This window comes from Clarias gariepinus, chromosome 5 (assembly GCF_024256425.1).
Source record: "Clarias gariepinus isolate MV-2021 ecotype Netherlands chromosome 5, CGAR_prim_01v2, whole genome shotgun sequence".
Classification (NCBI taxonomy): domain Eukaryota; kingdom Metazoa; phylum Chordata; class Actinopteri; order Siluriformes; family Clariidae; genus Clarias; species Clarias gariepinus.
The window spans coordinates 23,486,858-23,506,256 of record NC_071104.1 but is presented as its reverse complement, the minus strand read 5'-3'; the positions used below and the strand labels follow the sequence as shown (position 1 = coordinate 23,506,256).

Sequence of the window (19,399 nt, the reverse complement as noted above, 5' to 3'; positions counted from 1 at the left end):
AAATATGGTATAAAATTCTAACATATATATTAATACAATGATTACATGTTGTTGTTTGTTATACAGTACAAGTACAAACTAGCATACCAGAAGGCCAGAGGTCACCACGTTGGCACCCGTAGCCTTCAAGATGACCCTCTGCTGGTGCATTACATGCAAGTGGCAAAAATGCAAAGTGACAAAAACTACAAGAAAGACTACAACAAGGCCAAGCTGAAGTACCACACCCCTGTGGATATGTGGAGTGTCGCCCAGGCTAAACATTCATCTGCAGTTCAGACGTATACAGGCTACAAACAGCCGATCCATCGCTACACGCTTCTACCTGATGCCATGCATATTGACCTCGCTCGCAACATGATGGAAATTCAGAGTGATGTAAGTCTAACTTATGCAACATTTATAATAATGTACTAATGCATTATTACATCTACATTTACTTTACATTACATTATTACAACAAAATAAACAATAATAAAATTGTTTATTTTGTTTTTGCTTTATCTGGACAGAATGCCTACAAGTCAGAGTACAATAATATCTACAAGGGATCAGGATGGGTTCCGATCGGCTCTCTTGATGTTGAAAAAGCTAAAACCGCCAAAGCTGCTCTGGATGAAAAGAACTACAGAGTTCATCCAAGCAGTTTGAAGTTTACCAGCCTGACAGACCAAATGAACATGGCTTTAGCCATGAATAACACCAAGCAGATGCATCCTGTATGTATCACTCTTCCCATGCTCCACAATAATATAATGATTATGTAAAAACTTTCTCATAATTATGTAAATTTTCTCATAATTTGTATTTTTTGTGTTTTCTGTTATAGTTTGCTTATAAGGCTTCTGGAGAGAAGTACATGCACACCTACCACCTTCCACCAGACGCGCCACAGTTTATGCAGGCCAAATATAACGCTCAGACTATTAGCGAGGTAAAATACATGTTGAAAGAGAGTCACTATTAAGTGTAAATTTGCTTGCATTATGGAAATATTTGCTGTTTAAAAAAATATATAATAATTAATGACAATAGATGTAGAGAATAAAATGTTGCAGTTGTAACCTTCTTTGTGCTCACTGAGATAACATTCTTGTTTTTTTCAGTCACATTACAAATCTCAGTGGCTTGTAGACATTGCCAAAGGATACGACATGAAGGCTGATGCTATTCCTATAGTTGCTGCTAAACAAGGAAGGCGTATTGCTAGCAATGTGAGTAAACACATACAGTAATACAAAAAAACATATATCCTTCTCTTCAGATTATGTTAAGGAGCTTGTCCATCTCTTGTCCATTAATTTATGAGGGACTTATGTTTACAGTTCCAGTACAAGAAAGATTATGAAAAGGCACGAGGTCACCACGTTGGCTTCCGTAGCCTTCAAGATGACCCACTACTGGTTCACTACATGCAAGTGGCTAAAATGCAAAGTGACAAAAACTACAAGAAAGACTACCACAAGGCCAAGCTGAAGTACCACACCCCTGTGGATATGTGGAGTGTCGCCCAGGCTAAACATTCATCTGCAGTTCAGACGTATACAGGCTACAAACAGCCGATCCATCACTACACACTTCTACCTGATGCCATGCCACTGGAGCTGGCTCGCAACATGAATGTCAATTCCAGTGATGTGAGTCAAGTTAATTTCTTTTACAAAGCCTATGTAAGACTGGAAATTTAACAGTCTAAAAGTTTACCTGCCCAAGCCAGCCATCATAATGAAACCAGAGCAACTAAGATTGCAAAAAAATCAAATAAGTCCAAATTTTCTTGTTACAATTACCTTATTATCATGTATAAATCTTATATTTTATATTATCATTCTATCTTTTACAGGTTGAGTACAAGACTGATTACAACAGCACTATGAAAGGTCTGGGATGGGTTCCTATCGGCTCCCTAGCGGTTGAGACTGCCAAGCTTGGTGGACAAATACAGAGTGAAAAGAAGTACCGTACTCATCCCTCTAAATACACCTTCCACAAGCACATGGATTCCATGGATCTGGCGTTGGCTACTGCCAACAACCAGATTATGAACAAGGTAAGTTTGCATGTTGTGACTTCACTTTCTTATTGTATGATTTTGAATCTGTGTAATTTTGTCTAGTAACAATTTTCCCCATTTGTTTTAATGCAGCAAGCATATACTTCTGCATGGGAGAAAGACAAACTCAAAGTCCATGTAATGCCTGACAGCCCTCAATTTGTTCTTGCCAAGGCCAATGCCATCAATGTGAGCGAGGTAAGGCTAAAAAAAAAAAGCTGTTTCCTTAGAACACCCAACTTTACCTACAGATAATTTTGCTAGAGTTGACCAAGCACATTGTACTACCTGCCAATGTTAATTAATTATACTTGTATGCTCTTTGCTTTTTTATTTTTATTTTTAGAAACTCTATAAAGCTGGCCTTGTGGAAATGAATAAGAAGGGTTATGACCTTAAAGCAGATGCTATTTCAATTGTGGCTGCCAAATCTGGCAGGGACAAAGCCAGCAATGTATGTTTATCATCCTCTGGTTTAAGATATAATAATATGCATTGCTTCTTTAATGTATGTCCTTGTCATTAATAGAGCTATCATTTTATTTCAGTACAAGTACAAACTAGCATTTGAGAAGGCCAAAGGTCACCATGTTGGCTTCCGTAGTCTCCAGGATGACCCTCTGCTGGTGCACTACATGCAAGTGGCTAAAATTCAGAGTGACAGGAACTACAAGAAGGACTATCACAAGTCTAAGCTAAAGTACCACACCCCTGTGGACATGTGGAGTGTTATACAAGCTAAGCAAGCTTCTAAAGCTCAAACATGGATTGGCTATAAGCAGCTCTTTCATCACTACACATTGCTTCCTGATGCCATGAACCTGGAGTTAGCTCGCTCCATGAATTCTAGTTCCAGTGATGTAAGTAAAAAAAAGATTTCTATTGTCAGTGGAGGGTTATGAATTTATTTTAGCCTAGCAATGGTTGCTTATCTCCAAAGCAATATTTCTGCTAATATTTCCAGGTTGAGTACAAGAATGATTACAACACATATATGAAAGGTCTTGGATGGGTGCCTATTGGCTCATTAGGAGTGGAGACAGCAAAAATTGGAGGGCGGATACTCAGTGAAAAGAGTTACCGGACTCATCCATCTAAATACACTTTCCACAAGCACATGGATTCCATGGACCTGGCATTAGCTGCTGCCAACAACCAGATCATGAATAAGGTGGCTTATCTCATAAACAAAGTATAATTTTGTACTTTTAGTAAACGTGTGGATTCTCTGGTTGATAATTAAATATGTTACATGTTTGTAACTGCAGCAAGCGTATACAGCTGCTTGGGATACAGACAAGACTAAGGTCCACATTATGCCTGACAGCCCAGACATTCTTCTGGCAAAAGCAAATGCAGTAACTATTAGTCAGGTAAAACATATGTTACATCATTCTTTCTCAGTCCTTGGTATTTAACTTGTGGACCATTCTAATCTTTAAGTCCATATCGTTTCACTTTAGAAAGCCTACAAAGCTGGAATGGAAGCTGCAAAGAAAAAGGGTTATGACCTCAGGGTGGATGCTATACCTTTAGTTGCAGCCAAAGCTTCAACACGCATTGCTAGTGATGTAAGTAGATAATCAAAAACTGAATTATAATCTTATTACCTTTTCACAGCCAATGTCTGTCTTTGTCTCATCTAATATGATATTTTACTTTTAATAGTACAAATATAAGCTGGATTATCAGAAGGCCAGGGGCCACCATATTGGCACCCGTAGTCTTCAGGACGACCCGCTCTTGGTGCACTACATGCAAGTGGCCAAACTGCAGAGTGACAAGAACTACAAGAAGGACTATCACAAGGCTAAGCTGAAGTTCCACTCTCCTGTGGACATGTGGAGTGTTGTATCTGCTAAGCAGGCTTCTGCTGTGCAAACCTATGCCGGATATAAACAGCACATTGCTCGTTACACAGTACTGCCAGATGCCATGAACCTAGAGTTGGCTCGCAACATGCAGGCGATTGCTAGTGATGTGAGTGTAGATTAACATGATAGTCTTGGTTATTTTCCGAATAAAACTGCAGATCCTAATACAAGTTTATACCATTGAGATTAACGTATGAATGTTTTAAATCTATAACGTACACAATAAATGGTTGTTAGGTTAAATGGTTGTTAAATGCATTGTTTTAAATGTTTAATTGCTTTTCATAGAATGTGTATAAGAGTGAATACAACAACTACATGAAAGGAATGGGATGGATTCCCATTGGGTCATTGGATGTGGAGAAAGCCAAAACAGCAAGTCGGATAGGTAGTGAAAAACTTTATCGTACACACCCGAGCAAATACAAGTTCACCAAGGATATGTTCTCCATGGACCTGACCCTGGCTGCAACCAACAATCAAATTATGAACAAGGTGATTTAGATTACTTTCTTTGTTGTTGTTGTTGTTGTTCTGATTTTATTAATTGTTTAATTATTATGTCATGGCCTCAGATAAATTGGATTTAACTAATAACAAAAATAGATTTCAAAATGTAAATGCTCATTGTGTTGAATACTTCCAAACATGTCTTTCACAGAAAAGCTACATTCAGGCCTGGGAGAATGACAAAACATCAATCCATATTATGCCAGATGCAATGAATGTCACTCTTGCACGTCAGAATAAAGCCAACTACAGTGAGGTTAGTAATCTCTAACACAAAGCTTTCATATGCTGTACAGTAACTGTAATGCAAAGTTATAACTAACTTCTTGTCTTCCATTTTTTAAGAAACTGTACAAACTTGCCAATGAACTGGCAAAGAAGAAAGGCTATGACATGCGCAATGATGCTATTTCAATTCGAGCAGCCAAGGCATCCACAGCTATTGCTAGTGATGTAAGTTTTTCTTTGATCGGGCCAAAATAAATGTCAATGTGTGAACAGACTGATTACAGTGTGTGTATAAAAATAACACCTTTTATTTCTAAACAGTACAAGTACAAAACTGGATATCGTAAGCAAGTTGGCCACCATGTAGGAGCTCGAAGCATTCAGGATGACCCACTGCTTATGCTGGCTTTGAATTCTGCTAAGATTGCTAGTGATGCCCTGTACAAGAAAGACTTCAACATGTCTAAGACCAAATTCCACCTTCCAGTGGACATGCTGTCATTTCAACTGGCCAAAAAGAACCAGATTCAAGTCAACGATGCCAACTACAGAACTTACCTGCACAACTGGACCTGCCTGCCAGACTCCAGTGATGTTGTACACGCTAGACAAGTCTATGACCTCCAGAGTGATGTAGGTTTTCCGTCTGGAATTGTTAGTTAGCTCATCCTATTTTATAACTTTGCTATATAAATTTTCTATTGCTTTTATTACCTTTATTTCGCAGGCTGTGTATAAGGCAGATCTGAAATGGCTTCAAGGCCTGGGATGGATACCAATTGGTTCACTTGATGTTGAGAAAGCTAAGAAAGCTGGAGACGCTTTGAGTGAAAGAAAGTATCGTCAGCACCCAAGCAACTTCAGGTTCACAAGCACTACTGAAGACATGCCAATGGCTCTGGCCAAAGCCAATAACAGTATCATGAACAAGGTAACATTTGTTTAAATTGCTTATTTAATTATTTGTTGTACAGAGAAATGAAAGTATTATAATGCCTGTTATTTTCCTTCAGAAAACTTATGTCGAAAATTGGGAGAATGATAAGACCAAGATCCACATCATGCCTGATGCAATGGATGTAATCCTTGCAAAACAGAATAAAGTAAATTACAGTGAGGTCAGTATCTTTATTCTATGCCTAAAGCTGTTATTTATCACATAAGTTTCATATATATTAAACATCATTTAAGGTTGCTTTTTTTAATGATTGGTAACACAAGACAGTTATTTGTTTATTGTATTTTTTTTATTTTGTGGTGTATAAAAAATGTCATCATTTATTCATACACAGAAACAATACAGACTTGCCAATGAACTGGCCAAGAAAAAAGGCTATGACCTGCGCAGCGATGCCATCTCTATTATTGCTGCTAGAACCTCCAGGGACATTGCTAGTGATGTAAGTTTTATGAGCTAAAAAGACACATAATTTTAAAGATGTTTTTCATTATACTTAATTGGTTTGTATTGTTTATAGTACAAGTACAAAACTGGATATCGTAAGCAAGTTGGCCACCACATTGGAGCTCGGAGCGTCCAGGATGACCCACTGCTCATGCTGGCTTTGAACTCAGCTAAGATTGCTAGTGATGCCCTGTACAAGAAAGACTTCAACATGTCTAAAACCAAATTCAACCTTCCAGTGGACATGCTGTCATTTGAACTGGCCAAGAAAAACCAGATCCAGGTCAATGATACCAACTACAGAACTTACCTGCACAACTGGACCTGCCTGCCAGACTCCACTGATGTTGTAAAGGCCAGACAAGTCTATGACCTCCAGAGTGATGTAAGTGATTTCATTTGGTTACATAACTTTACCAATTTCTTTACTCATATGATTTTAAATGATTACATTTTCTATTACATTCAATCTTCAGGTTATCTATAAGGCAGATCTGAAATGGCTGAAAGGCCTGGGATGGATTCCAATTGGTTCACTTGATGTTGAGAAAGCAAAAAAAGCTGGAGATGCTTTGAGTGAAAGAAAGTATCGTCAGCACCCAAGCAACTTCAGGTTCACAAGCACTACTGAAGACATGCCAATGGCTCTGGCCAAAGCTAATAATAGTATCATGAACAAGGTAAAGGTTGCTCTGACATACATAACCCTAGTGAATTTTTATGAAAATTCTTATCACTTGCTTTTAATTGTTTCCCATTAAATTAATTCTGCTAGCGGTTATATATCAAAGCATGGGAGAATGATAAAACCAAGATCCATGTCATGCCAGACGCAATAGAGGTTCTCCATGCAAAACAGAACAAGGTCAACTATAGTGAGGTTAGTTTATAAGGACTATATAACACATAAATGATAACAGCTTTTCCATTTTAATTTCTTTTTGTAATTCATAAATTATTGTTTTTCACAAATTACCCCTCAGAAACTGTACAAACTTGCCAATGAAGAGGCTAAGAAGAAGGGTTATGATTTGCGAAATGATGCCATTTCTATCAAAGCAGCAAAAGCCTCTAGAGACATCGTCAGTGATGTAAGTGTTTTTTTAAATACAAGTAACTGAAAGCCAGCAATCTGTGTGCATTTGTATTTTTAGAAAACATATTCTTTTTGTAAAAAAAAATAAAAGAAGAAGAAATAATTTATTAAAGTAACGGTTGTTCTGTTTCATTTTGCTAATATTCAAAATTTTGTACTACAGTACAAGTACAAAGCTGGATATCGTAAGCAAGTTGGCCACCACATTGGAGCTCTTAGTGTCCAGGATGACCCACTGCTCATGCTGGCTTTGAATTCTGCTAAGATTGCCAGTGATGCCCTGTACAAAAAAGACTTCAACATGTCTAAGACCAAATTCCACCTTCCAGTGGACATGCTGTCATTTGAACTGGCCAAAAAGAACCAGATCCAGGTCAATGATGCCAACTACAGAACTTATCTGCACAACTGGACCTGCCTGCCAGACTCCAACGATGTTGTACAGGCCAGACAAGTCTATGACCTCCAGAGTGATGTAGGTTTTTTTTTAAATACATTTTTTGTCATGTGTTTTCTATACCTTAACTTCACTAAATGGATTTTCTTTTGCTTTCCTTTTACAGGCTGTGTATAAGGCAGATCTGAAATGGCTGAAGGGCATTGGATGGATCCCGATTGGTTCACTTGATGTTGAGAAAGCTAAGAAAGCTGGAGACGCTTTGAGTGAAAGAAAGTATCGTCAGCACCCAAGCAACTTCAAGTTCACAAGCACTACTGAAGACATGCCAATGGCTCTGGCCAAAGCCAATAACAGTATCATGAACAAGGTGTTGTTACAAGAAGCAGTCCTGAGTTTGTTAATTTTTTCATTGCATACTCTAGATATTATTCAGATTTCAAAATCTATAAATATTTGTATTTTTACCCCATAGAAAAATTACATTGCAGCATGGGAGAGTGATAAGACCAAGATTCACATTATGCCAGATGCAATCGATGTGCTCCTAGCAAAACAGAATAAACTAAACTACAGCCTGGTAAGATTCAGAGAGAAACCCTTGAAAAGGTTAACTACTTTTATAGTTTTGTTTCCTTACCAACCAATTTGCTTTTTTTTTTTTGATTATGTAGAAACTATACAAACTTGCCAATGAAGAGGCAAAGAAGAAGGGCTATGACATGCGCAATGATGCTATTTCGATTAAAGCTGCTAAGGCATCCAGAGATATCATCAGTGATGTGAGTTGTCTGTTACAATAAACACATAACTGCACATTATGCATTGATGCAAATAAAACAATTAAGATAAAAATATCTTTCACCTGCAGTACAAGTACAAAACTGGATATCGTCAGCAAGTCGGGCACCATATTGGAGCGCGCTGTGTTCAGGATGACCCACTGCTCATGTTGGCCATAAACTCTGCTAAGATTGCTAGTGATGTCCTGTACAAAAAAGACTTCAACAAGTCCAAGACTAAGTTCCATCTTCCAGTGGACATGTTATCACTTGAACTTGCCAAGAAATGCCAGATTCAGGTCAATGACTTTAACTACAGAAATTACCTGCACAACTGGACCTGCCTGCCAGACTCCAATGACGTTGTCCAGGCCAGACAAGTCTATGACCTCCAGAGTGATGTAATTTTACATTTGTAATTTGTTTATTATTATGATGATTGATTAATTGATTAATTAATTTGTTCTTCGAACAGATTTTGTGTCAATAATTTAAAACTTTAACCAATACCATCATGTAGTATCTATAATTATAGACCTATATGATACTGAAGAATTTCACTAACAAATGTGATTTTTAATCACTCATACTTAGGTTGCGTATAAGGCAGACCTAAAATGGCTACAAGGCATTGGATGGATTCCTATTGGTTCACTTGATGTTGAGAAAGTGAAGAAAGCTGGAGAGGCTTTAAGTGAAAGAAAGTATCGTCAGCACCCCAGCAACTTCAAGTTTACAAGCACAACTGAAGACATACCAATGGCTCTGGCCAAAGCCAATGCTATTACGGGCAATAAGGTGCAATAATAATTTTGACTAAAACAAGATATTTGTCTTAAATTAAGCCTATTAATCTATCCAAAAAAACTTGAAAAGTCATAACGTTTTCCTTTTCAATGTGTAATATAGAAGCTTTACACTGAGGCCTGGGATAAGGAAAAGACCAAGATCCATGTTATGCCTGATGCCATGGACGTTTTGCTGGCAAAACAAAACAATATCAATTACAGTCAGGTACGTGTGTTTCTCTTGTAATATCTTTGATACTGAGAATATGTATCTTGTACCTTCCATTCTGTTTTACTGCAATGTTTAATGCTAAAATGCAGTTAAAATTGCAATAATTATTTCATTTTTCCCACTAACAGAAAAGATACAAACTTGCCAATGAAGAATCTAAGAAGGATGGTTATGACCTGCGTAGTGATGCTATTGCTATCAAAGCTGCCAAAGCATCAAGAGACATCATCAGTGATGTATGCACCTTTTGCTTACATTTTTTTGTCCAAAAGGTTAAGTGTTTAATATTTAAAATTCTACTTCATAAATGTAAACCCTCTGTCTTGTTCCCTGGTATTGTTTATGGCAGTACAAGTACAAAACTGGATATCGTCAACAAGTCGGCCACCATATTGGAGCTCGCTGTGTCCAGGATGACCCACTGCTCATGCTGGCAATAAATTCTGCTAAGATTGCTAGTGATGTCCTGTACAAAAAAGACTTTAACAAGTCCAAGACCAAGTTTCATCTTCCAGTGGACATGTTATCACTTGAACTTGCCAAGAAATGCCAGATTCAGGTCAATGACTTTAACTACAGAAATTACCTGCACAACTGGACCTGCCTGCCAGACTCCAATGACGTTGTCCAGGCCAGAAAGGTCTATGATCTTCGTAGTGATGTAAGTATGGTATAAAAATGTTATCCTGAAATAAGTCTTAAGGTTTTTTTTCAAAGTTTTTTTTTTTTTAATTAGTTGATTGTAGCATATAAAGTTGACTTTCTCTTTTCTTAGGCTGTGTACAAAGCAGACCTTGAGGACCTGAAGGGTGTTGGATGGGTTCCTATTGGTTCATTGGATGTTGTGAAAGCAAAGAAAGCAGGAGAGATTCTCAATGATCGCCTTTACAGACAGAAACCTGACACATTTAAATACACACAAGACATGCAATCTATGCCCTTGGTTCTGGCAAAGACAAACGCTGATATTATGAACCAGGTAAATAAAATGGCTTGATCATTATCCATATAATTGACACCATGTGAAAAAACATAACATTAGCGTCAGGCTAAAAGGTAGCAATCTGATACAAGAGTAAGTACATTTAGTTTTATTTTCATTTAGAATAGAGTATGAAATGGATTAAAAGCAGTGAATTAGTGTGTTGATTTTTTTTGCGTTTAATTTGACATTCTTTTATTTGTCCTCATAAAGGTACTGCAACTAAATAAGTTTTTGATGAATGTTTTTCTCTCATTTTACTTCAGCGGCAATATATTTCAGCCTGGGAGGCTGATAAGGTCAAGATCCATGTTAACCCAGACACCCCAGAAATTCTGCTCTCAAAGGCCAATGCTATTATCAACAGCAGAGTATGTATTACTTTTGATCAACTGTTTACTTTAGTATAGTTTTAATTACATTTAATTATTATTATTATTATTATTATTATTATTATTATTATTAATAGTAATAATAATAATAATGTAAAAATAATTAATGCATAATATATAAATAGTGATGTGGTCATTTATATATAATAATATTTATCATTTTACCTTACTTTACAAAAAAAAAAAAAAAAGAAACTTTACAGGCAAGGAGTGGAGGACGGCTTCAGGAAAGGCTATGACCTTAAATCTGACGCAGTTGCCATCAGAGCGGCCAAAGCATCCAGAGACATTGCTAGTGATGTGAGTTTATCTGGTCTATGTATGATACTATTTAGCACATTCTAGTTAAGTATACATTTAAGGGAAACATGCATCTTAATTTTTCCATTTTTGTTTAGTACAAATACAAAACTGGTTATCGTCAGCAAGTTGGCCATCATATTGGAGCGCGCTGTGTCCAGGATGACCCACTGATCATGCTAGCCATAAACTCTGCTAAGATTGCTAGTGATGCACTATACAAGAAAGACTTCAATAAGTCAAAGACCAAATTCCACCTTCCAGTGGACATGTTATCACTTGAACTTGCCAAGAAATGCCAGACCCAGGTCAATGACTTTAACTACAGGACTTACCTGCACAACTGGACCTGCCTGCCAGACTCCAATGATGTTGTCCAGGCCAGAAAGGTCTATGACCTGCGCTGTGATGTAAGTTTTTTTTTAATGGTTACTGAAGATCTCTTTGTCTGACTGTTTTTCCATGAAACCAAAATTAATATTGTCAATTTCCTTTATTTGTTTTCTTGCATGTAAATCCAGGCTGTTTACAAAGCGGATATGGAATGGATTAAAGGCACAGGCTGGATTCCAATAGGATCTCTTGATGTAGAAAAGGCCAAAAAAGCTGGCGAAATCCTGAGTGAGAGAAAATACCGTCAGCACCCAAGCAACTTCAAGTTTACTAGCACAACAGACTCTATGCCAATAGCTCTTGCCCAAGCCAATGCTAAGGTCATGAATCAGGTATGGTATGGTATTGGTATTTTTTTATATTTTATTTGTGAAAATAACCGAACAATATCATCTTAATTTTTCAGTCATATTCACATATGCTTATTCAATAATATGTCATGAATCATACGTTTATTATCCTTTTTTCCTTTGCAGAGAGCTTATGTTGAAGCCTGGAATAAAGATAAGCTCAGCATACACATCATGCCAGACACTCCAGAGATCATTCTTAGCAGGCAGAACAAACTCAACAACAGCTCTGTAAATATTGTTTGTTTGTAGTGGATATGTCTTTAATGGAAACTTTCATATCATTTGGTATAAATCTTTCCTTCATTAATGATAGTTTAGCATTAATACATAAAAAAAAAAAATCTTTTTCCAGAAATATTATCGTCAAGATTATGTTGACAGTCTACTGAAAGGCTATTACCTGCCAAAAGATGCTGTTGCAGTCAAAGCTGCCAAGGCCTCCAGAGACATCATCAGTGATGTAAGTGATTATAGTTAAGCAGATGCACATAGTTATAGTTTACAAACAAAAGAAATGAATGTTTATCACTGTTGCAATATCCCGAACACAGTACAAGTACAAAGCCGGCTACAGGCAGCAGCAAGGACATCACATTGGAGCGCGCTGTGTTCAGGATGACCCACTGATCATGCTGGCCATAAACTCTGCTAAGATCGCTAGTGATGCCCTGTACAAAAAGGACTTCAACAAGTCCAAGACTAAATTTAACCTCCCAGTGGACATGCTGTCTCTTGAGCACGCTAAGAAATGCCAGATTCAGGTCAACGACTTTAACTACAGAAATCTTCTGCATAACTGGACCTGCCTGCCAGACTCCAATGACGTTGTCCAGGCCAGGAAGGTCTATGATCTGCGCAGTGATGTGAGTATGAAATTCCAACCTGCTTACATCTTTGTCACTATATATGCTCATAGCTAACCACGATTTACACTTCTTTTTAGGCTGTATATAAGGCTGACCTAGAGTGGATCCGCGGATGTGGATGGATGCCACAAGGTTCTCTTGAGGTTATTAAAGTACAGAATGCCCAGAAGATCCTCAACGATAACCTATATAAACAGCATCCAAGCACAATTCCATTCACCAGCCCAGTAGACTTGCCTGCTATTGTCCTGGCCAAACAAAATGCTGATATCCTCAGCAATGTAAGCTGTCTTATTATCTATAATAAATATATTATCTCTAATGAATATACTAATCATGTAAGCTGTACTACTACTTGTAACTAGTTTTACATTAGATACTTCACATTTATTATAGTAATATATCACTGTACCATTTAGCAAGTTCCACTACATAAAAACTCAAGCATTGAACAACCAAACATTTTTTTTCCAATTACAGAGGAAATATACAGAGGCATGGGACAAAGACAAAACTACCATTCACATCCAGCCAGACACACCAGCAATTGTACTATCTAAGGCCAATGCTATTGCAGTTAGCAATGTAAGTGATCTATAACATTTCTACAGTCTTTCCTATTACTCCCATGAATTCTTGTTATATTGTCTCATTATATGGCTTTCCTTTAGTATTTGACCTTCACATATTCTTTACCCTGTTAACAGAGATTGTATACCAAAGACTGGGATTCACAGAAGGCAAAAGCATACCAGATCAAACAGGATGCTGTTGCTGTATTAAAGGCTAAAGCTTCTAGAGACATTGCTAGTGATGTAAGTCAAAAATAAAAAGCAATTACATTTCCTTTTGTGTGTATGTATAACAAACAAACTGACTTTACTTCTAAAAATCTTGGACAGTACAAGTACAAGACTGGATATCGTCAGCAACTTGGCCACCATATTGGAGCTCGCTGTGTCCAGGATGACCCATTGACCGTGCTGGCCTTAAACTCTGGTAAAATTGCCAGTGATGTCCTGTACAAAAAGGACTTCCACAAGTTCAAAACAAAATACCACCTTCCTGCAGACATGTTGTCTCTTGAGCTTGCCAAGAAATGCCAGAACCAGGTCAATGATGTTATCTACAGGAATTATCTGCACAACTGGACCTGCCTACCAGACTCCAATGACGTTACCCAGGCCAGGAAGGTCTATGATTTGCGCAGTGATGTGAGTTTATACCTTTTGCATAGCGCTAAATGTTATTTACTGGCCTCTAGTACTAGAAATATGAGGTTAGTAGCAAGTTGTTGTCACACTGATAACCAAGCTTGAAACTTCTTTCTAGGTGGTGTATAGGTCTGATTTAGAGTGGTTGAAAGGATGTGGCTGGAGCCCTCATGAATCTCTGGAGGTCAACAAGGTGAAGAATGCCCAACATATTCTGGCAGATGTAAGTCCCTAAAATTATTATTTTCCTTTGATTGCAGACATTTAACTATTGGTAAATATTAAGAAATAGTTAGAGTGCCTTTATGCACTTTTTTGTTGAGGTTATTAACAAGAAATAAAAGCAGTAAAAACAAATTTATTATAATTTAATCATGTTTTTTTTTTTTAGAGAGGCTACCGTGTAAAGTTAGATGAACAGAAGTACACTACTCCCGTCGACAGAGTTGATTTCGTTTGTGCCAAGAATGCAGCAAACGTGCTCAATGAGGTGAGAAAACCATTTTTTATTGTGCAGTTTTACTCTGGTTATTATTATAATATAAGCAACTATTGTAGGTTGGCATGGAAGAATATTTGTTTAATTCAGAAATAATGTTAAAAAAATCACAAAATTGTAATTTTGTCTTTTGTGACATTTGGTATTTTATAATCATGCATAAGAATTTTCATTTATTTGTATATTCGTCTTCCAGGCAAGCTATCGTGAGGCCTGGCACAATGATAAGGTCAAATACCATATGTTGGACACCCCACTTCTAGCCACAGCCAGGGAGGTGGCCAAGCATATACATCCAGTAAGAGATGACCTTGTAGCTCTTTCAAAGAAAAATAAATACTTACATACAACTTATAATACTTTACTACACTTTACTATTTAAACTAAGATTTTATTTTACTTACCGCCTATAGCACCTCTACACAAAGGCCTGGGAGATGACAAAAGCTAAATCATATTTCATGCCTGGAGATGCTGTCCCTATTAAGCAATGCATGACCACCACCAAAGTCCAGAGTAATGTAAGTAAAGAAGACCCTTTCTTTCTAATTATGACCAAATAATTGTTGTTACACAATACATTGTTTATTTAAATTAACACAATCTTTCTTTTTTTTTTTTATTCAGTATAAATACAAAGAGGGATATCGTAGGCAAGTTGGTCACCATATTGGAGCACGTTGTGTCCAGGATGACCCTCTGATCATGCTGGCCATAAACTCTGCTAGGATCGCTAGTGATGCCCTGTATAAAAAGGACTTCAATAAATCAAAGACCAAATTTAATCTTCCTGTAGACATGTTGGCCTTTGAATTAGCAAAGAAGTGTCAGATACAGGTCAACGATGATAACTACAGAACATACCTGCACAGCTGGACCTGCATGCCTGATCAGAATGATGTCATTCACGCCCGCAAAGCTTATGATCTTGCCAGTGATGTAAGTCTTACATGCTAATAAAAGGTTTTTTTTTCTGTAAACTTTTTAGCTTTTAAATACTGTAAATAAGGAGTTAAAAAATACTTTTAAATCCTTTCAGAATATCTACAAGGCAGATCTGGAATGGATCCGTGGCTGTGGATGGGTGGCAGCTGACTCTGTTGATCATGTCAAAGTCAGAAAAGCCCAGGAGATTCTTAATGATGTAAGTTGTTAGGATTATTTAAACTGGTGCAATTTTGTGTATGTTAAAATATTCCTATTTAGCAATGCCTGCTTGTGTTCTCTCCAAACAGAGAATGTACAAGAAAGATGCCACAGATAACTTTGCCAAGTTCACAAATATTGTGGATCGACCTGAAGTTCTCTTGGCCAAAGTTAATGCCATGAATCTCAGTGATGTAAGTGTTTCCTTTAATTGAATATAATCTACCACAAGTAAAGGTTTTACGTACATTTACTGTATATGGGGCTTTGTGAGATAAGAAAAAGTTCATTATTTAATTAATTAAATATCAATGTAGGTTTAAGATTTCAATTTAATTTAAAAAATACTTCACTGCTTCTGTAAAAGTTTGTTGAAATTTATTTTGGAGTTGGACAAATAAAATTGTCAATGTTTGAGATTAGTCCACACTTTCCAAGTTACACTGTACTTTCTTATAAATCCCACTTCATGTGAGTTTTTAATTTTTAAATCTGTGCCATTTTATGTAGCTGAAATACAAAGAATCCTTCAACCTGGAGAAGGGTCATTACATTGGATCTGAAGATACACCACAGCTGGCACACTCCAGAGAGGTTGCGAAGAACATCAGTGAGGTAATTAGTCCATTGTGGCTCACACTGATAACTAAAGAGCTGTATGTGCTTAAAGGTTTCCGTAACCTACCTGTAACTGTTGTTTAATACAGAAACTGTACAGACTTGGCTGGGATGAAGCTAAAGCCACTGGATATCAGCTGGACCATGAGTACCTGCCACTTGTATCAGCTAAGAAAAACAGAGACGTTGTCAGTCATGTGAGTGTCTATTCAGTTTGATGAGTTTGTGTGATATATTTATAATCAGTTTAATGTAGCAGTAATATACTCAAGTGTATTCATTTGTTATTTAACTAGCTGTGTATTTGGATATTTTCAGGTTAAATACCATGAAGGTCATGAAAAAGATAAGGGTCATTACATGGCCAACACTCTGGCTGACTTCCCTGCAGTGGTCCACTCTGGGCAAATGGAAAAGATGAAACCTATGGTAGGTTTGTCCAGCACCGTAGTGATACATCGCACAGTATTTTAGATCAATTAGAATCTTTTGATGATTGAGACGTATCATGCTTTTTATGCTGTGTATAATATAAGCATGGTCTTTTTGCTTTTCTACAGAGAACCTATCAGAAGGATTACAATATGTCCAAGACTAAGCTTCACATTCCACATGACATGATCAGCCATGTGGTAGCCAAGAGATGCCAAGACATCCTAAGCGATGTACTGTACCGCACCTACCTGCACCAGTGGACGTGCCATCCAGAGCAGAATGATGCTATCCATGCCCGCAAGGCCAACGAGATCCTGAGCGATGTAGCTTATCTATAAATCTTGGAATCAATTTCAGATTTTCTTCTGTTTCAGTTGGAAATTATAATTATTTGGGGTTTTTTTCTGCAGGTATTCTATAAAGATGACTTAAACTGGATGAAGGGTATTGGCTGCTATGCCTGGGATACACCAGAGATTGTGCGTGCCAAGAAGTCTTATGAGCTCCAGAGTGACGTGAGTAGCACTTATATTACACACAATTTTTTTATGTTTATTTTTGCTTGTTCAGACTCTTACATTTTTTTTCTCCCTTTTTTACTGTTTTAAACAGATCAAGTACAAGGCAGAGGGCAAGAAGGAGTTTAATAACTACTCTATTGTGACAGACACTCCTGTGTATGTGACTGCTGTACTGGGCCACACTTGGGCCAGTGAGGTAGGACATTAGTAGTTTATTTTCTCATATTGTTTAATGATCTTGTTTTGTTCTACTTTTGAATGTTATTTTGCTGTGCCATTACTACTTCATTTACAGCTGAATTATAGAGAGGCCTACCATAAGGAGAAGCACTTGTACACGACTGTTTTGGACACTTGTGATTATACAAGATGCCTAAACCTGAAGCAACTGTACAGCACTGTAAGTCTAAAGAAAACAGTATGATGTTCAAATGATTTTGTTTTGGTTTGTGCAGTTGGGCAGAGAGTCTGTACACGTTCTTTTCTTTTACAGAAAGCCTATTCTGCCCTTTGGGATAGAATCAAGGCCAAGAGCTATAGCCTTCCTCATGATGCTAATGCTTTGGTCCATGCCAAACAGCAGAAGGCCCTCCTGAGCAATGTGAGTAAATTTTTACACAGTTTCAACAATATTCAAAATAATTTAATTAAGAAAATGCTCTGGATCTATTGAATGTGATTTCTTACAGGTGAAATACAAAGAAGAATACGAAAAGTTCAAGTCCCTTTACAGCCTTCCTAAGTGTCTGGAGGATGACCCATCCACTGCCAGATGCATCAAAGCTGGAAAACTCAACTTGGACGTATGTATAATTTTATATAATTTTTCTCCCTGAGATTTACAATATCACAGCAATTATAACCTTTTTGTAACTCTTACTTTTGTATGTTCCTCCACAGCGGTTATACAGGGCAAACTGGGAAAAGACGAAAGCCAAAATTCATGTGCCTCCTGATATGTTAGATGTAGTGGCTGCCCGCAACACCCAGAAAATGATTAGTGGAGTAGACTACCGTAAATATCTACACCAGTGGATTTGCCTGCCTGACATGCAGGTCTACGTACATGCCCGCAAAGTCAACGAGCAGCTGAGTGATGTGCGTAAATGAGCTGGATTAACATTTTATATACAGTACATTTTAAAGCACACAGATACAGCCACTTTGCTGTTTCTCACATGACTGTGTAACTTACCTATATAATGCAGTGCACTGATGGGATGTTTGTAATAACAACCAAACCTAAACAGTGAAAAACCTGGTTAATTGGACTCCCATTTAAAATAATATCTGTTTTGAAATCAAAGCTACTTTTTAAAAAAATTTTCTTGTTTTTTCGCCAGATCTTTTACAAAGATGATATGAACTGGATTAAGGGTGTTGGATGTTATGCTTGGGATACTCCTGAAATTCTGCGTTGCAAACAGGCCATGAAGCTGCAGAGTAACGTAAGTATGCACTCACTATTACTCTCAGTAGCGCAGCCCATGTCCCTCTTTACACTTTTATCTGAACCTTTTTTCATACTCTGTGTTTCAGAACCTTTACAGAGCTAAAGGAATTGAACATTTCAAGAACTTCTCTGTGGTAACAGAGACCCCTGTCTATGAGACGTGCAAGCAGAGCGCCCAGAACCTGAGTGATGTAGGGTTTTTAAGAATTCTACCAGAATATTCCTAGTGAACATCTTGTATATTTTATTCATACAAACACCTCCAGCTTGTCTCGGTAAATTAATATTTGCTGTAAAGATCCCTAACTCTTGTCTTCTCAGCTCAACTATCGTCATGACTATGTCACCAACGTGAGAGGTACGAACACTGCTCCTGCTGTAACTGTAGAGACCGAAAGGGCTCGTTTGGCCAACTACATCCAGAGTGACGTAAGATTTCTTTTCTGACTGACCATATAAGTTTACCTCTAGATTATAATCATGGAAGAATGATCATAATCAGCATGACATTTTTTTTTGTATAAAACTATCTAGCACATCTACAAAGAGGCAAGCAAGAGTTTTATGCCCACTGGCTACTCCCTTCCCCACGACACTCCACTTGCCCTGCAAGTCAAGACCAACAACCTCAATACCAGCAATGTAAGAAGACACCACAACACAACCTATGGTTAAGGTATTTTCATCTGATATTTATATGCCTTACAAATGTGCCCTCATTTTACATCCTACAGGTGAAGTACAAGGAAGCTTATGAACTTACTAAAGCCAAAAGCTACCAACTGGACCCTGATGGTGTCAATTTTGTCAACATAAGAAAGGCCAATCAGGTCACCAATGAAGTAAGACAAACTTTCTGCAT

General features: G+C 37.5%; 1 protein-coding gene across 1 annotated transcript in view; it reads left to right on the top strand.

The window, feature by feature from the left end:
• Positions 1-19,399, top strand: part of neb (nebulin) — a 53,252-nt gene that overhangs the window by 13,270 nt on the left and 20,583 nt on the right. The window contains exons 27-93 of the mRNA XM_053497013.1: positions 67-378; positions 513-719; positions 830-934; positions 1,107-1,214; positions 1,326-1,637; positions 1,844-2,050; positions 2,147-2,251; positions 2,400-2,507; positions 2,602-2,913; positions 3,018-3,224; positions 3,322-3,426; positions 3,517-3,624; positions 3,722-4,033; positions 4,216-4,422; positions 4,589-4,693; positions 4,783-4,890; positions 4,987-5,298; positions 5,393-5,596; positions 5,679-5,783; positions 5,958-6,065; positions 6,144-6,455; positions 6,547-6,750; positions 6,846-6,950; positions 7,054-7,161; positions 7,330-7,641; positions 7,730-7,933; positions 8,039-8,143; positions 8,238-8,345; positions 8,435-8,746; positions 8,940-9,143; positions 9,255-9,359; positions 9,494-9,601; positions 9,715-10,026; positions 10,141-10,344; positions 10,614-10,718; positions 10,932-11,039; positions 11,138-11,449; positions 11,561-11,764; positions 11,909-12,013; positions 12,138-12,245; positions 12,337-12,648; positions 12,729-12,932; positions 13,132-13,236; positions 13,359-13,466; positions 13,554-13,865; positions 13,984-14,088; positions 14,257-14,355; positions 14,561-14,662; positions 14,778-14,885; positions 14,992-15,303; positions 15,404-15,508; positions 15,600-15,704; positions 16,021-16,125; positions 16,218-16,325; positions 16,447-16,557; positions 16,689-16,886; positions 16,974-17,078; positions 17,176-17,280; positions 17,380-17,484; positions 17,578-17,685; positions 17,774-17,887; positions 17,985-18,182; positions 18,428-18,532; positions 18,624-18,728; positions 18,859-18,966; positions 19,072-19,179; positions 19,272-19,379. Coding sequence (XP_053352988.1) covers positions 67-378; positions 513-719; positions 830-934; positions 1,107-1,214; positions 1,326-1,637; positions 1,844-2,050; positions 2,147-2,251; positions 2,400-2,507; positions 2,602-2,913; positions 3,018-3,224; positions 3,322-3,426; positions 3,517-3,624; positions 3,722-4,033; positions 4,216-4,422; positions 4,589-4,693; positions 4,783-4,890; positions 4,987-5,298; positions 5,393-5,596; positions 5,679-5,783; positions 5,958-6,065; positions 6,144-6,455; positions 6,547-6,750; positions 6,846-6,950; positions 7,054-7,161; positions 7,330-7,641; positions 7,730-7,933; positions 8,039-8,143; positions 8,238-8,345; positions 8,435-8,746; positions 8,940-9,143; positions 9,255-9,359; positions 9,494-9,601; positions 9,715-10,026; positions 10,141-10,344; positions 10,614-10,718; positions 10,932-11,039; positions 11,138-11,449; positions 11,561-11,764; positions 11,909-12,013; positions 12,138-12,245; positions 12,337-12,648; positions 12,729-12,932; positions 13,132-13,236; positions 13,359-13,466; positions 13,554-13,865; positions 13,984-14,088; positions 14,257-14,355; positions 14,561-14,662; positions 14,778-14,885; positions 14,992-15,303; positions 15,404-15,508; positions 15,600-15,704; positions 16,021-16,125; positions 16,218-16,325; positions 16,447-16,557; positions 16,689-16,886; positions 16,974-17,078; positions 17,176-17,280; positions 17,380-17,484; positions 17,578-17,685; positions 17,774-17,887; positions 17,985-18,182; positions 18,428-18,532; positions 18,624-18,728; positions 18,859-18,966; positions 19,072-19,179; positions 19,272-19,379 — 11,070 coding nt within the window. The remainder of the gene's footprint in view (positions 1-66; positions 379-512; positions 720-829; positions 935-1,106; positions 1,215-1,325; positions 1,638-1,843; positions 2,051-2,146; positions 2,252-2,399; positions 2,508-2,601; positions 2,914-3,017; positions 3,225-3,321; positions 3,427-3,516; positions 3,625-3,721; positions 4,034-4,215; positions 4,423-4,588; positions 4,694-4,782; positions 4,891-4,986; positions 5,299-5,392; positions 5,597-5,678; positions 5,784-5,957; positions 6,066-6,143; positions 6,456-6,546; positions 6,751-6,845; positions 6,951-7,053; positions 7,162-7,329; positions 7,642-7,729; positions 7,934-8,038; positions 8,144-8,237; positions 8,346-8,434; positions 8,747-8,939; positions 9,144-9,254; positions 9,360-9,493; positions 9,602-9,714; positions 10,027-10,140; positions 10,345-10,613; positions 10,719-10,931; positions 11,040-11,137; positions 11,450-11,560; positions 11,765-11,908; positions 12,014-12,137; positions 12,246-12,336; positions 12,649-12,728; positions 12,933-13,131; positions 13,237-13,358; positions 13,467-13,553; positions 13,866-13,983; positions 14,089-14,256; positions 14,356-14,560; positions 14,663-14,777; positions 14,886-14,991; positions 15,304-15,403; positions 15,509-15,599; positions 15,705-16,020; positions 16,126-16,217; positions 16,326-16,446; positions 16,558-16,688; positions 16,887-16,973; positions 17,079-17,175; positions 17,281-17,379; positions 17,485-17,577; positions 17,686-17,773; positions 17,888-17,984; positions 18,183-18,427; positions 18,533-18,623; positions 18,729-18,858; positions 18,967-19,071; positions 19,180-19,271; positions 19,380-19,399) is intronic.